Source organism: Onychomys torridus, chromosome 4 (genome assembly GCF_903995425.1).
Source record: "Onychomys torridus chromosome 4, mOncTor1.1, whole genome shotgun sequence".
In the NCBI taxonomy this organism is placed as follows: domain Eukaryota; kingdom Metazoa; phylum Chordata; class Mammalia; order Rodentia; family Cricetidae; genus Onychomys; species Onychomys torridus.
In genome coordinates this window covers 53,620,009-53,634,464 of record NC_050446.1, presented here as the reverse complement: position 1 = coordinate 53,634,464, position 14,456 = coordinate 53,620,009, and the positions used below count along the sequence as shown (strand labels likewise).

The 14,456-nt window shown below is 41.2% G+C and overlaps 1 protein-coding gene across 11 annotated transcripts in view; it reads right to left on the bottom strand.

Moving 5' to 3' along the window:
- Positions 1 to 14,456, bottom strand: part of Osbpl6 (oxysterol binding protein like 6) — a 195,688-nt gene that overhangs the window by 31,659 nt on the left and 149,573 nt on the right. For 5 of the 11 annotated variants that reach the window (XM_036186038.1, XM_036186044.1, XM_036186040.1 and 2 more), the window contains 4 exons: positions 11,399 to 11,473; positions 6,329 to 6,494; positions 4,552 to 4,685; positions 3,727 to 3,750 (listed from right to left, as the gene is read on the bottom strand). In XM_036186038.1, coding sequence (XP_036041931.1) covers positions 3,727 to 3,750; positions 4,552 to 4,685; positions 6,329 to 6,494; positions 11,399 to 11,473 — 399 coding nt within the window. The remainder of the gene's footprint in view (positions 1 to 3,726; positions 3,751 to 4,551; positions 4,686 to 6,328; positions 6,495 to 11,398; positions 11,474 to 14,456) is intronic. The other 6 variants (XM_036186042.1, XM_036186046.1, XM_036186043.1 and 3 more) reach the window with 3 other exon arrangements.

Below are 14,456 nucleotides of genomic sequence, written 5' to 3'. Positions count from 1 at the left end.
CTCTCCAGCCTTGTGTCTACTTGCTCAAGGCAGGTAACAATTTATGCCAGGTTTGTAGTGGAGAATGCTGACCTCCTCTACCTCACATGCCATGTGCCAGATATAAGGATGTTGGACTTTGTTGACTTGATATGATACATACTGAAAAGCTTTCCTGAAAAGGCACCATTTTAATCATTAGATAGCTATCAACTAGGGCTTATGTCACATAAAATATGAGCTTTAATAATGTCAGTCTATGTAAATTAACTACCACCTCTCTCCTTCCTCCCTCTCTGTAGGGAGACCATGAGGAAGGCATTCGGGGGTTCAACTGCTCACAGTGTATATGGACAAGGTGTCTTTGGGTTACCTGAAAGCTCACTCTAACACGAAGTTAGGCTAATATGAAAATATACACAGGGTGTGGAGACAAACTATCTCAATGCACTCCAATTATTTGGTGGGACTGTGTAAAAAATGCTGGCCATGCTGTCCTGATTGATGTTTCCTCCTTTCAGGATCTTGTCCTCTTCCGGCTCCCAGTAACAAACGTGTGCTGATATGACTAGCACATTCAAGAATTCATTCTGTTCGTGTGCTAGTTGCTGCTAAATAGGATGTTTTAAAACATATTTTCCTTGTTAAGACTCTCAAAGCTCTACCACTGATTGGTCTCCACTTTACCTTAGCCAAAAGGGCCAAGAAATGATCTATCCTTGATTTCCGTGGCCATCACTTGCAATTTCTCTGGCAGCTTGACCTGGATCTTCATTAGACAATCTTGTTTAACCTGGTCCTGGCTAGTTTTATGTCAACTGCACACAAGCTAAAGTCATTGAGAGGAGGACACCTCAATTGAGAAAATGCCTCCATAAGATGGACTGTAGGCAAGCCTGTAGGTCATTTTCTTAATTAGTTATTGATGGAGAAGGGCTCATCAGTTGTGGGTGGGTATATCCCTGAACTGGTGGTCCTGTGTTTTATTTAAAAAACAAAACAAAACAACAACAACGAAACCATGAGGAACAAGACCAGCAAGCCGCACTCCTCCATAGCCTCTGCATCAGCTCCTGCCTTGAGGTTCTTGGCCAGTTTGAGTTCTTGCCTTGGCTTCCCTTGATGGACTGTGTAATTCCGATTATGTAAGACAAAAAAACCCTTCCCTCACCAAGCTGCTTTGGTCATGGTGTTTCGCCACAACCATAGTAACCAAAACTAAAGACCCCCTGCCCTTAAAGCATTGATGTTCTCTGTGGAAGCGCCAGCTCTGCTGGTCCTCTTCCTCTGTCTGAAAATATCATTCATCAACATCTCCCCCTTCCCGGGGATGCTGAGCTCTCCCTATCTTCCTTTTCGACCCTCAAGATGGAGATCCACATATCCACTGGCATGCTAGATGGCCTGAAGACATGTCAGCGTCCTCTACAAAACCACTTATCACAACCCTCTCATAAATATGTCCCTTCTCTTCTCCCTCTTCTGGGGAGAAAGAACTCACATACCGTGTTATCAAGCCAGGCTGGATTCTGTTTTCTAGACCCTTTCTAATGTTCAGCCAATCATCCCATAACGTATTGTGAGGCCATGTTGATCCCATAACGTGTCTCAAACCCAGTCCTTGCTCTACCAACCATAAAACCTCTTTTGTTTGGGAATATTACCTCACAAAGCATAAGACAGTTTCAAATTACCTCAAATAATGAGTCTGACCAATAGGTTCTGCCTTTGTTTCATCCATTCTCCATTTCTTTCTCCACTAATCTTTCTAATATATACAGGGTGCCATCATGTTTTCAATTTCTGGTAGCTAGACTTCTTTAAGCCTTCCTTATCATTGATAGCATCAATGTAATCCATTGTGTCTCAATGGGCTGGTTACCATCTGGGCTGGTTACCATCTAATGACTACCCATGGACGAATTTCCCCATTCTCCATTTCTTTCTCCACTAATCTTTCTAATATATACAGGGTGCCATCATGTTTTCAATTTCTGGTAGCTAGACTTCTTTAAGCCTTCCTTATCATTGATAGCATCAATGTAATCCATTGTGTCTCAATGGGCTGGTTACCATCTAATGACTACCCATGGAAGAATTTCTCCATTCACCAATTCTCTAGAGCCCTATTGAGTGTTCAAAACACCAGTATTAATTCACTATGAAGGAGTACCTGTCAGAAAACTGAATGCCTAGGCAAAGGCTGTTGTGATTTTCTAAAACAGAAATCACCACAGCAGTGATGGCAAAAGTGGCTAGCATGTGCTTCACAGGTGCAACTGGAGTGCACAGATGGGCACGATAATGCTAACACAGCCAAAAGGTATATATAATACACAAATGTAAGCATCGAAATCCCCAGTGGCTAATGTGAAATGGTCTTGATAGTGCCAAATTATTTTTACATCTTTCGAGTCTTTTAGTTAGGAGGAAAATTGAAATTTACAAACCCTAAACCAAACAACTCAAGAAAAATCTGCCAAGTCCCTAACTCAAGATGCAAATAAGCATCTCTCAAGAGAGGGAAATACCTGAACTCAAAGTGTGAATGGTTGAGTTCACCCTATCACTCCAGCTCTGGGTCCTTCCTCATCCCCTCAGACCTGTCTCGAGGATGTCAGATCAATGGCTGCACTTTTGGCTCAGTGATCTCTTGTTTCTCAACAACCAGAACCCTAGAAATCTGTCCCACCAAGCACTGCTGTGTCTGGTACAGTGTGGTCCCTTTAACTCTTTCCTGGGTGGACAGTATTCACTGACCAACAAGATCATGAGCTTCCTGAAAACCAGGTCTGTGATAGTCTGTATCTTGCACACTATCTAGTCAGTTAAATGTATACACAAATGAACTTTCTCCCACTGCAATCAATCCCTCTTCCTAGTCATTTCTAGATTCCTTCAAAGCCAAATCCTGGATCTCTACCCATTTTTGAGACAGGGTTTCATGAATCCCAGGCTGACCTCACAATCACTATGGAGCCAAGGAAGACCTTCAACATCAGATCTTCTTGCTTCCATGTCCTGAGTGTTGGCATTATAAAACATATGCCATCTTGCCCAGTTCTCTGTGGTGCTGGGGGCTGAGCCTGGGCGTTTTGTGCATGCTAGACAAGCATTCTATCAGCCTACTCATATCCCCAGACCTCAAGCCAATTCCTTGTCTTAATGAGAGAGAAACAAAAGCAAGCGAGCAGCAAGCAGGAAACACATTTTCTTACTTTTCTCAGTATATGTTCAATTTATGTCACTAAGCTAACATCATCAAACATACTAAAAACACTGTATCACTTTGGGATTCAGGATGTATTTTATGTGTCTTCAAGATGACATCAACACATTTGTTTGACTACTATTTTGATCTTTCTGCTTCATTCACCATAATGAGTCAGAAGATCAACTAATATTAACGGAGCACAGAATGGATTCAGTGGCATGAGCAGATGTGAGAACCTTTGCTAGGTTATGAGTGAAGGCCTCTGTAGTCTGCCAGACAGCTGCTGTGGTGATGCACATGCTCCTGAGGCCCTAGATTGGCACTGGACACAGCAGATAGACCTCAGCTGACAGGTTTTGTGGTGGCGGGGAATGTGTAGCTTAGATATTGGCACTTTATTACAGGAGACTGAATACTGAAAACGCTGACAGATCAGGTACAAACCCCACAGAGATGAGAGTTCACATTTCATTTTGAGGGACTATGGGAGATATTCAAGCAGGGTTGGACCCACAAGGAGAGGAGCCACTTACCCAGGATTTGCTGGCTCCTTCACTCTGATCCAAGGCACCAGGAAGTGAACAATATTTATATAAACACTGAGTTCTCACACAAAAATCACATAACAGCTTTGCATGCTCAAAGGAATCAAACTGAGGGCAATTAAGGACTGGCCAAAGAAAATGTTCATTACAGAGGAAGAAATGTGAGGCTTTTAAGAATTTGTAACAGAAACCTCACCTCTAAGGCATATGGGGGTGTGATTACTATTAGTAAAATAAAATATGACATATGCTAAGATACAGAAGTCTAGTTCAGGGGCATAACAGACAGAAGAAAACTCTAAGAGTGCAAATCAGAAAAGAAATAGGTAATTAGTAGTTACCTATTTACTATTAATTAGTAATTACCCATTTACCTATTTATTACCTATTCACAGTCATTAGTAACTTTCAATAGGTTAAAATCTAATTGGAAAAATATAAAGCATGGGAGACCCAGGAGATTTTGTTCTATTTACCATTGCATTGAATATACTCTGGAATATTCCTTCAACTTGTAAGCCATGTATAAATGCCTGTTTTATTTTTTAAAAATCAGGAATTATCTGACAAATGACCCCAGACATTAACTCAAATAGTCAAAATAACAATTTATATGTACTCAGCAACTATTGCTCATTTTCACTCTTACCTTGACATTTTTAGAGAGGAAAACTAACAAAATTCAACACTGACTCTGCAATGTCTTGGGAGAACATCAGAGGGACATGCCATCCCTGGTGATGCTGACCTCCTTCTCTCATCCTTTGCCTAGCATCTTCTGTTCATCATGCATAAGACAACTCTTGGGTTTACCTGTGACAGTGACTGTCGGAGCCTGGCCATCTGTGTGCTGTGGCCTTTGCTGTGGTCTTGCTCAGAAACCATCTGCTTCAGTTTCTCTTTTTCTATGGCTATGCTGTTAAATGCAGACTTCAAAAGAGAGTGCACTGGGTAGGAAGAGAAGCAAGAGACAAACACTGACTGTACGAGGATGAACACACAGGACGTCAACTTCTGTGGACACTAGCTCCTATCTTTTTCCAGAGAGACTAGGCTATACTCTGACTAAAAACTCAGCCTTTAGAAAAAAAAAAAAAAAAAAACTAGCCTTAAATAGAATCTATCTGAGCATCCATACTCAAAACAAATATGGCACTGGTAATGAACTAAAATGGAAATTTTTATATTTCATACCAGATGAGCCAACACAGATTTGGAAGCAACATACAAAATATCAACATCAATTCTAAACATCAATACTTAGAAATTAACTTACATCTCAAGAAGGAAAAGAAAGCATGTTTTGTTTGTCATGTTTGATGATAATATTTATAGCCGTTCTGTGAAAGTGCAATTCAAGGGTTATTGCAGAGTTATTTCCATAGAGTATACACCTCCAAAAAAGAACATTCTACGAGTCCTGTCAACATAAAATAGGCAGTGGATCCAGAAGTTCTGACTAGTTTCTTTGGAGTGGGGGATGATCTGGATTTAAAAACAGCACTGGTATTGTTTTCTCGGCAGTAAGTGTCTTGGCATCAAAGGTGCTTTGATTTAAAAGCAACAATAAAAATAACCCTCCTCCCCTCATATCCTACATACCTGACAAGCCATATTGGGAAAATCTGATGCAGTCTTGTGGTTTGAACCACAAAAGGTTGAACTTAGAATTCTTGTTTTTATATTAACCGTGTTTCAAAAGCATGTGAAGTCTTCAAAAATAGACTTGCTTATTTGATAAAAGATTATTTTTAGAGGTATTAAATGTAGTACAAAAGAGTGGCCTGAATTAAGAGAGGGGGTGGGTGGGTGGAGTGAAGTGTGGAGTTGTCAGGGACCTAAAGAACTCACAATCTGTTTTGGAGATGAGACTGGCAATTGTTTTTATTTTGCAGTGCTGAGATGGAATCCTTCTACTGAGCTCAACCCCCTGCCTCACAATCTATTATTATTTCATGTGTAACGTTCCACCGTCAAATGAATGGTAACAACTTGAAAGCTAGAATTAATCCCGCTGTTGACTTTGCAAGCGCCTCCCGATGCCTTTCCAAAGCTTGGATCTGTCCAGTTTGTCCCCCTTGCATGGAGAATCTGTATGTCTGCTGAAAAACCCTGTAGTTTTAACAGAGGCTTTCAAACACTGTTGAAAGCTTCAGGACTGTAACCAAACAAAGCTCTCTTGGGGCTGCCATCAAGTTCACCCTCTCCCTGTTTGTGCTGTGTTTACCTAGGTGTTATCTCTCTCCAACTGCTTGCTGAAATCCCACCCAAGAAGCAAAGGTACTGCCTATGAATCTAAGCTGCACAGTACACCATTGGCTCTGATCATGATATTAGCATCCAGTTTAAGAAAGCAATTAAAAATGCATTTATGAGGAGTTAGAAGATGGTATCTTTAGATACATCCATAGAGAAAATGATAAAATGATTGTTTTAGAAACTGAAGTGATATCCGGTTGTGCTGTAAATATCTGACAGGTGAAACTCAGAGAGCAGCCCAGAGACCAGAGAGTCAACCTGGGTGCCGATAAAACACTGATCTTTCATCAAATTCTCCACGGTAAAGAAGATACCTTCCTTGCTGTGTTACCTTTCTGCGCAATCAGACAAAATTCTTCTTGCAGCTTTGTATAATCCGTGGAACTTTCCAGAGGGTCGGTGAGGTGGCTAGGAGGGGTCTGGAACTCAATATCTGCACAGAGGTTGGGGTTGGAGGAATGCAGACGCACCGGTGACATGGTGGCACTGAAAGGGACCTGGAAGGGAAGATGTCGATTACCCAAGTGTCGCCGTATCCAGTTCTCCCATCTCCTGCACAGACAAGCCCCTTCCTGTCCTTTACATCTCTACTCCTCTCTGATGACATGCTCGGAGACTCAGTCTCACTGATTTTGTAAGCAGTATAAGTTGGGAAGGAGGAAGGGGCCTTGTTTATGATAGTTCAAGAATCCTAGGACTCATTGGGTTTTCATTCTTACAAAGAACAATGACGATGGCATGAAAAAGCACACCTCTGAACCTTCTTCACTTGTCCCCAAAAATTAACTGGCAGAAAAAAGCAACCTGAACCTTAATGTGTGGATCTGTTCTCACATAGAGGGCAATTTATGTTCACTTGTCTTTGAGCCTAGGCAGGACCTTAATAAATACGTTAGACTCACTTGGTCTACAACTACCAAAAGAAATCAAGTTTACAGTGCATACACTAATGACTTAAGGAGACTCAGTCATAACTATACTTATTTGAATATACATATTTACAGATGAAACATGTGAGTGACTGCCATCTGCCTTTGTGTATGTCATGTGACACTGTTGTGTAGATGAATGTGGTTTATGTACTGGCCACCCATGCAAAGCTCTAAAGAGAAAAGGTTGCATCATTGCTGATCATTCCCAATGGCTACAGGAACTTCCCTGCCTAGACTGGATCTAAACTAGGCTTGTGTTGGGTGAAGGCAAAGCACTTTCTTGTCCCTTTGAGAAGGGTCAACCCAAGGGTCACAAATGCTATTGGCCAATCATTCATGGGAAATAGAAGCAAATCCACCAGTAACTTTTCCTGTAATCTTACTGCACAAGTGTTCTTTCAGCTGTTCTGAGGAGACATCCTATAGACCCCACAAAAACTGAATTTTCTACAATTGAAATGATAACTCTTTCTCCTGGCTAATTTGCATATTTCCATAGGAGGAAGGAGGCAATTTCTGGGGGGGGGGGTTGTAAAACAATAAAAAATTTTTTTTTAGTTTCAATTTCATGGATTTATTAAGTGAGAGAAGTTAGGAAAAAAGGATTTTTTTTTTCTCTCTCCCTTTGCTCTTTCAGGTAGACAAGGTGGAGAGAAAAAAAAATCTGGCTTATGGGCAACTATTAGCCTGAGTGTCCCGCTGGTGTAGTTTGGCTCTGCCAGTGAGTAATTTATCTGGGAAACCATCAAAGGGAAGATGTTACTGAGGAAGAAAGAGAACATGGACCGTCCCCCCTAACGCCAGAAAGCTAAGCATGCTAACACATATTATCTGAGCATTCCGAGGGACCAATGCCATTATCTCTTATCCTCAGTGGGGACTCCAGTGAGGCTGTGTTGGGAGCTGTCAACAGCTTCCTATCCTGTCAGGCTCAAAACTTCTTCCTGTTCCAGGAAGACAGACAAGTAGGGAATGAGTCATCTGAGAGGGTGGAATGCAGGTGTTCCCTTATTTGGGGGACTCTTCTCTAGGGTACATCTGTGATAACCATGACTGAGCATCTTTGGGAACACCTAAGAGAAGCATGGGATCTGTGCCAGAAATGGTTAAAGGTAGACAAAGGAACATTAAGAAAAACAAATGTGGGTGTTTGGTGTTGGGAGACACAGGGTGTCGAAGGTCATGGGAAAGAGTTTTTTGTCACTCAGGGGCACACAATACTTCAAGGATTTAGCCAGAATAAGTGTCTCTTCTGAGTGGAGGGGGAGGGAGATACATTAGCCTATGGAGGTGTGACAGAGGGGGCCACTATGAAAAGCCCATGGAGTTCAAGAAAGCCTCCACCCACACTGTCCGTGCTAAAGGATTCTCCACTAACTGCTGGAGTCAGATGCTGAGAAGAAACACATAATTTACAAATTTACAATGTGAACATAATGGAAGTTTAAACTGACTCCTAAAACAGTAGAAGAACTGGCTTTGTATATGACCCCCCAGGGAACAAACTCCCAATATTTCACAGTAATTGTAATCAGACAGTTCCCTGGGAAGATATGAACAATTTTTATATACTTCCAAATGAATTAAATAGTATTTTTTTGTTTGCTTATTAAGAGAAAGTGTGTTGAATGGGTCATTTTAAATGAGGAATTTGTAAGGTAGAGAATATAAACCAGGATGTATTCATTTAACTGGTAAGTTCTTCATCCTGGGGACTCACTTCATTTTTATTCACTGACATTTGGACATAATTTAGATAGAAAACATTTCAAGTGGCAGCCAGTTTCTTGTCATCAGCGATGACTGGGGTAAGAGCTGCCACCAGCTCCCCATGCTTAGAGCTGAGAATCCTCAGTGCTGAATTTGGGCCTTTCTCCCTGCTCAGGAAAGAACCTCAAGGCTTCCTAGAAGCCCTGTGACAGGGAGGAAGGTTCTGGAACATTCTGATACCAGTAACTGCAGTATGGAATGGAAACGTTAAGGGAAGCCCTGAAAATTCACCTACAAATAATTCAAAAGAGAAGTGATTTTGTCAGGAGACATGCTGGCCCTAAATGTAGCAATGCTCACCAGGAAAGAAAGAACACCAGTGTGCCTAACAATATTAAGCTTAGAGGCCTTACTGGGCCAAGGTGAAAAATTCCCCGTTCATACTCTGCAGTTTGCTTTCAGGGACATGTTTGAGGTACTAGTGGCTTGGGGAGCCTTGATGTTGTTCCATGGCTGGGGGCCAGTGTCTCTGCGTTCCCATTCTGAAGTTCTGTGAGCTTTGGCTAATGGAGGAAGTTGGCCATCCTGGGGGCCAGTGTTAAGGCCCAACAAGAATACATTTTGGAAACATCTCACATAGACTTCTTTGGTATAAAAGTCATTCACTCCAGATGCCTAAGTGGAAGGGGATAAAACTGACAAGGGTTCTGTGAAAGGATTCTGGGCAAAAGGCCTCTAAGAAGACAGGGCAGGCTCAAATGTGGGGTAACTTCAGTGTTGGGAAGAGAAGGGGCACAAAAAGGAACAGGGAAGTAGAGTCAGGCCACTGGAGTCGGGGAGGCAGGTGAGGTGTCAGTGGTGGAACCTACTCAATGCCTCTTAGGTATAGAGCCAAAGTACAGATCCTAGAGGGGCCAGTAACCATCCAATCCTAGTTATTTCCATGATTATTTTAAGTGTTGACAGTACCTTTTTTTTAATTTAATTAGAATCATCTAAGTTATTTTTATAATTTCTGTGGTCACAGCTGTGCTGGGATGTGGGCATTAATGCTTCCTGTATGAAAAAGCTTTTTCTTCTGCTTCCAACTGAAGAAAACATCAACTTACTGTATGCAAATAAGTGCTAATCCTAACTTTATTATTTTCACTGAATGCATCCCAAGCTTAAAACTTGAACCCAGGAAAAATACAATCACCTCCCTGCATGCTATTTTGGAAGCATATCATTGGAAGAAGCCTTAGCATTCTCATAAGGTGACTGATCTTGGCTTTCCAGGCTATGATATTGTTAGCTCTCTAAAGATCATTTGAATTTCTCCACTTTATTCCTTTAACTGGTCAGACATGTCTACTGTCAAAATCTGTTATTGACCCAGGGGCAGGGACTTCATTCATTTGCATTTGAATATGCCCTCTGCACCAGAGTGCAATTTCAGTAATGACTTGGTTCAAATATTTGTAAAACTATCAATGTAGGCGTCAGTTCCCTAATTAATTCCAAGTCACTGGTTGTTTCAATAATCAAAAGTAATTCTATCCCACAGTCTAGCGTAGCACTATGAGCTGACCACCATGCAGAAAACCCTCAGCCCCTGCACCAGGACCTAGTCTATGGTGCAACCAAAACCTCTCATTAGTATTTTTTATCGATTCTAACCTTGAAATAGATCCTAATTTTAGCAAGAATGAGATTGTTATTAACTCAGAAAATTTTTAACAGATTAAAAGCTAGCATTCATGATATACTCTGAACTCAGGAATCTATTATTTTTTAAAGTGAACAAGCTCTTGGGATGAATTAATACTATGACTTAGTTTTATCCAGCAAATGATTCTGTGGTCAGGTGCTGTGTTTCATTTTCTCTATGGACAATCATGACTCTTTACTTCATTAGCCTACATCCTTCTATTCACTCTTCTGCCTCTTGAGGGAAAACACCCTCTACATATGGATTAGACACCATCTAACTTTGTGTGGTTGTCACTTCCATACTTTATTTTCTACTTTCCAGGCCAATATTCTTTCTAGAAAGTGAAGTCCCTTGCTAGGTGTACTTTGGGTAGCCATGTAGAGATGACAGGAAAATCCATATATATATATATTTTTAACCCTCTTACTTCTTTCTCACACCCTTCTCAAGCAGTCATACTATAGACATTAAACAACAACAAACACACAACTTGGGCTGGAGAGATGCTCAGAGGTTAAGAGCACTGACTGCTCTTCCAGAGGTCCTGAGTTCAATTCCCAGCACCCACATGGTGGCTCACAGCCATCTGTAGTGAGATCTGGTGCCCTCTTCTGTGTACATAATAAATAAATAAATCTTAAAAAAAATCAAAAACAACAACAACAAAAAACCCACAACTTGTTTCTATAGTAACATGGCATTTCTTAGAAAACCAAAACCCAGTTAGCAAAGGTTCTGGTAGTAGTCTGGAAAAATAAATAAATAAAATACCATAATTCAAGAAATTTCTCCCATCTCAGGGCCCCATATTCAGTGTCTCAAACTCAGTTAAGCTCGAGTTTCAGTCACTTCTTCCAATGACAGCAGGAGAGCAGGATTATGAACTAGCTCTCCTTGGCAAACACCAGCACGCACGTCCAATTCCTGCTGTGCAAGGAGAGCCAGAGTCCATTGGAAAGTGATGTCACATGGGTAGGCCACAGGGGACCCACAGAACCCTGGTGGCACCATCACAGGCAAGCCACCCTTGCATTCAGTTCCTCATTTGAGATCGAAAGCCACTCACTGTTGTAGCTACTGCTGCTGCTAGCCTCTGCCGGCGACGAGTTGTGCTGAACTGGCCCTTCGCAGGTGGCCCTTCCTGACAGTGGACGGGAGAAAAGGGGATGAAAACATGGGATAGGGATGAAAAGGAGGGGGTTTATGGGAGAATGAAAGATAATCAGACAAAGGAAAAGGGAAGTTTTAACTGTAATTGACTTTCCTTTAAAAAAAAAAAAATCTTAGCATTGAAACAGGTCAAAGGGATATTCATGCCACAAGGAATGTTCTTCATTGTCACTGCAGACCACTCAAATAGTGAGTCCACCTCCTGAATATAATCCCCACCCCCAAAGGAGATGGAGAGCTGTGAATTAGCACACTCACGAGGAGCCTGTGTTTCTAAGGTAAAACGGACATGTATACCACTTTTTAAAACGGTGATGACATGTTGTATTAAGTCAAAAGGCATCCATTAAATGGTAGTGAAGAAAACAGGCAAGCTCAGGGGGAAGTGGTTATATAAAATGTAATAGGGGAAAAACTGTATTCAGAGAAAAGAATAAGGGGAAGAGAAACAGGATGCTTCAACCCCTTACTCAACCCCTACCAAAAAGACTACTGGCAGGGACTCAGTGTAAGCAGGAGTGCTGGGACCTTCAACTTGAAGAATTCCCCAAGGTGGAGGCCAGGCCTACTAGACTGGGGTCTGGGGGAGCCTCAGTGTGTAGGGCCAATGCCTAACACCACCAGTTAGGAAAGGTTGCACTTGGTAGCGTGCGCCTGTACACAAACCTGAAGAAGCCTAGAGGTGATGGCATTCCTTCTCATGTTACCTCACTGTTACAAACCCTGACTCTCCCAGATCAGGAACAGTCAGCCAAAGTGAAGTTTCTTAGACTAACCCAACAATTCACAAACAACAACAACAACAACAACAACAACAACAACACACGACTACTTTCATCTGTTTGGAATGACAAATGTTTTGAATTCTCACATCTCCAATTCTCTTTTAAATTTTCCAAATTACTTTCAGATTTTACCTCACCAATCTTCTGCATATTTATGTGTGTCATACACATATAATCTATTTTCTACAAAGGTTTTCTAACAAAGTCTCCACATTTAATGTAATAAAAGGAAGGACTCATCTTCACATGTCAGTATAGTTTTGGAATGTGAGACACACTAGGTCATCTTCACATGAATGATGGGTAATTTGATTGGTTACTATGTACTTCTTCCTACTCTACCTGATTTCTCCAGTATCTAGGACCTAGTATCTAATTTATTCTATTACTAACACAGGGTCACAATATTTCTCTTCTAAGGCACTTTTAACTAAATAGTGTTGTTGAGATTTTTATTAGAACCAGGAACTCAAACTGGGTTTGATCCTCAGCTCCACGGGGGAAAAAAAAAAAAAAAAGATAATAATCCTCACAGACAAATGCTGGCTCCATGAGTTACACAACAGATTTCTGAGAACAACAACTCAGTGGCATCTAGTACAAATATGAGCAAGTAAGGTGAGCCATCTACCCTACCAAGAATAGGTTATTATCAAATATCCAGTATGTTTCATTTTCTACTTCCTGGAGTCAATTAAAAAAAAATCTATCTTACAATTCCTTCACTATGACAACTACTATAGAATAATGGATGCAAAGTTCAATGATGATTGCCACCCAACTACCACTGCCACACAGCCTGGGTTCCTTCACAACTGGCTACCAACCTACGTTCCAAACAACAGAGAATGAGTTTGTCATGATCCAAGAAGAATCTGCAATAATGTTGGCTGCAATAGTGGTCATCTGGGAAAGTGAGAGGGTAATGAACTCAAAACAAATACTTGGCACTGTTAGATGGAATTCTCATGATCACAAAGCTTTGTGAATAGGAAGGGAAAAAAGCTAGGGTGAGGAGGAAATGGGAGCAGGGGTCTTTAATCTACCATGGTAAAAATAAATGTTACGCCTTTCTGTAGGCAAAAGACTGCTGAGTAAAGATGTTCCTGCTGGTTACAGACACTGCTGGGTAAACTGATTCATCCCCAATGGGTGTGCATGTTGAAGGAGCCAGTCCTGTTCTAGTTACACAGAGAGACTCCTGACAGCTCTTCAAAGACCTGTTGCCCTAGGCAAGCAGAAAACCTTCCAGGGGGATGATAGCAAATTCTGTAGCACCCCAGCAAATGATACATACTTTAAGTCCAAGTGGAACTAAACGGTCCCTGGGAGGGGTTCATAGCTGATTCAAAGTCTATGTTTCTACTGAAAACTACATCTGCTCCTCTTGAAAAGGCCTAGTGAGTGTCGGGATGAGGTAACCTCAGCTTCCTCATCTAAATAAGAATCATAACGACCATTTGTGTCACTCCTTGGTCAAACAAAGCAAGGCAGCATCAGTGAAAAATTCAGTCACTCAAAGATTTGCTTGCTTTTGCACCGATTTCTTCTGATGACTTGATCAATCCTTATGACTTCTCAGCACATTTATTAACCAGAACTATATTCTGTTTCCTCTGGGGGAGGGGAATGGATCAAATGTACTTGTGGTGGGAGTCCTGGCCCCACAGCCAGCCAGGGGCAGGGTGCTCAGACTTGCTGAGAGTCAGTCCATTCAAGAGAATGGCTGTGAAGGGAATCTGTTCAGTGGTATGCACTACAGAAACAGATTGAAACAGCAGCTCTCATAAGATGTTCTTTGGGTGCTAGCACACTTCAGTTCTTTTGTTTAAAGAAAGGCTTCTTCTGGCTGCAAAAAAATGATTCTACCCTCTTGGACACAAATGAGAACATAAACACTTAAAAACAAGACAAATCATAAGCTCAAAACAAATGACTATTTTGCAAGTTTCTTGTGAAATCATTTGGCATATTTTCCCTTTAGCACTAATTTTATGAACAGAATGGGAAACACATTAAAGTATATTGCTCAAAGGAACATGCAGAATTATATTCATGGGATGCAGATATTCTAAATAGAAATATTGATGTTCGGTCTTATGAAAATTTATTATGAAATATAGATTAGAAAACACACCAGCAGTTTGTTATTGACATATTCAGAGTGAC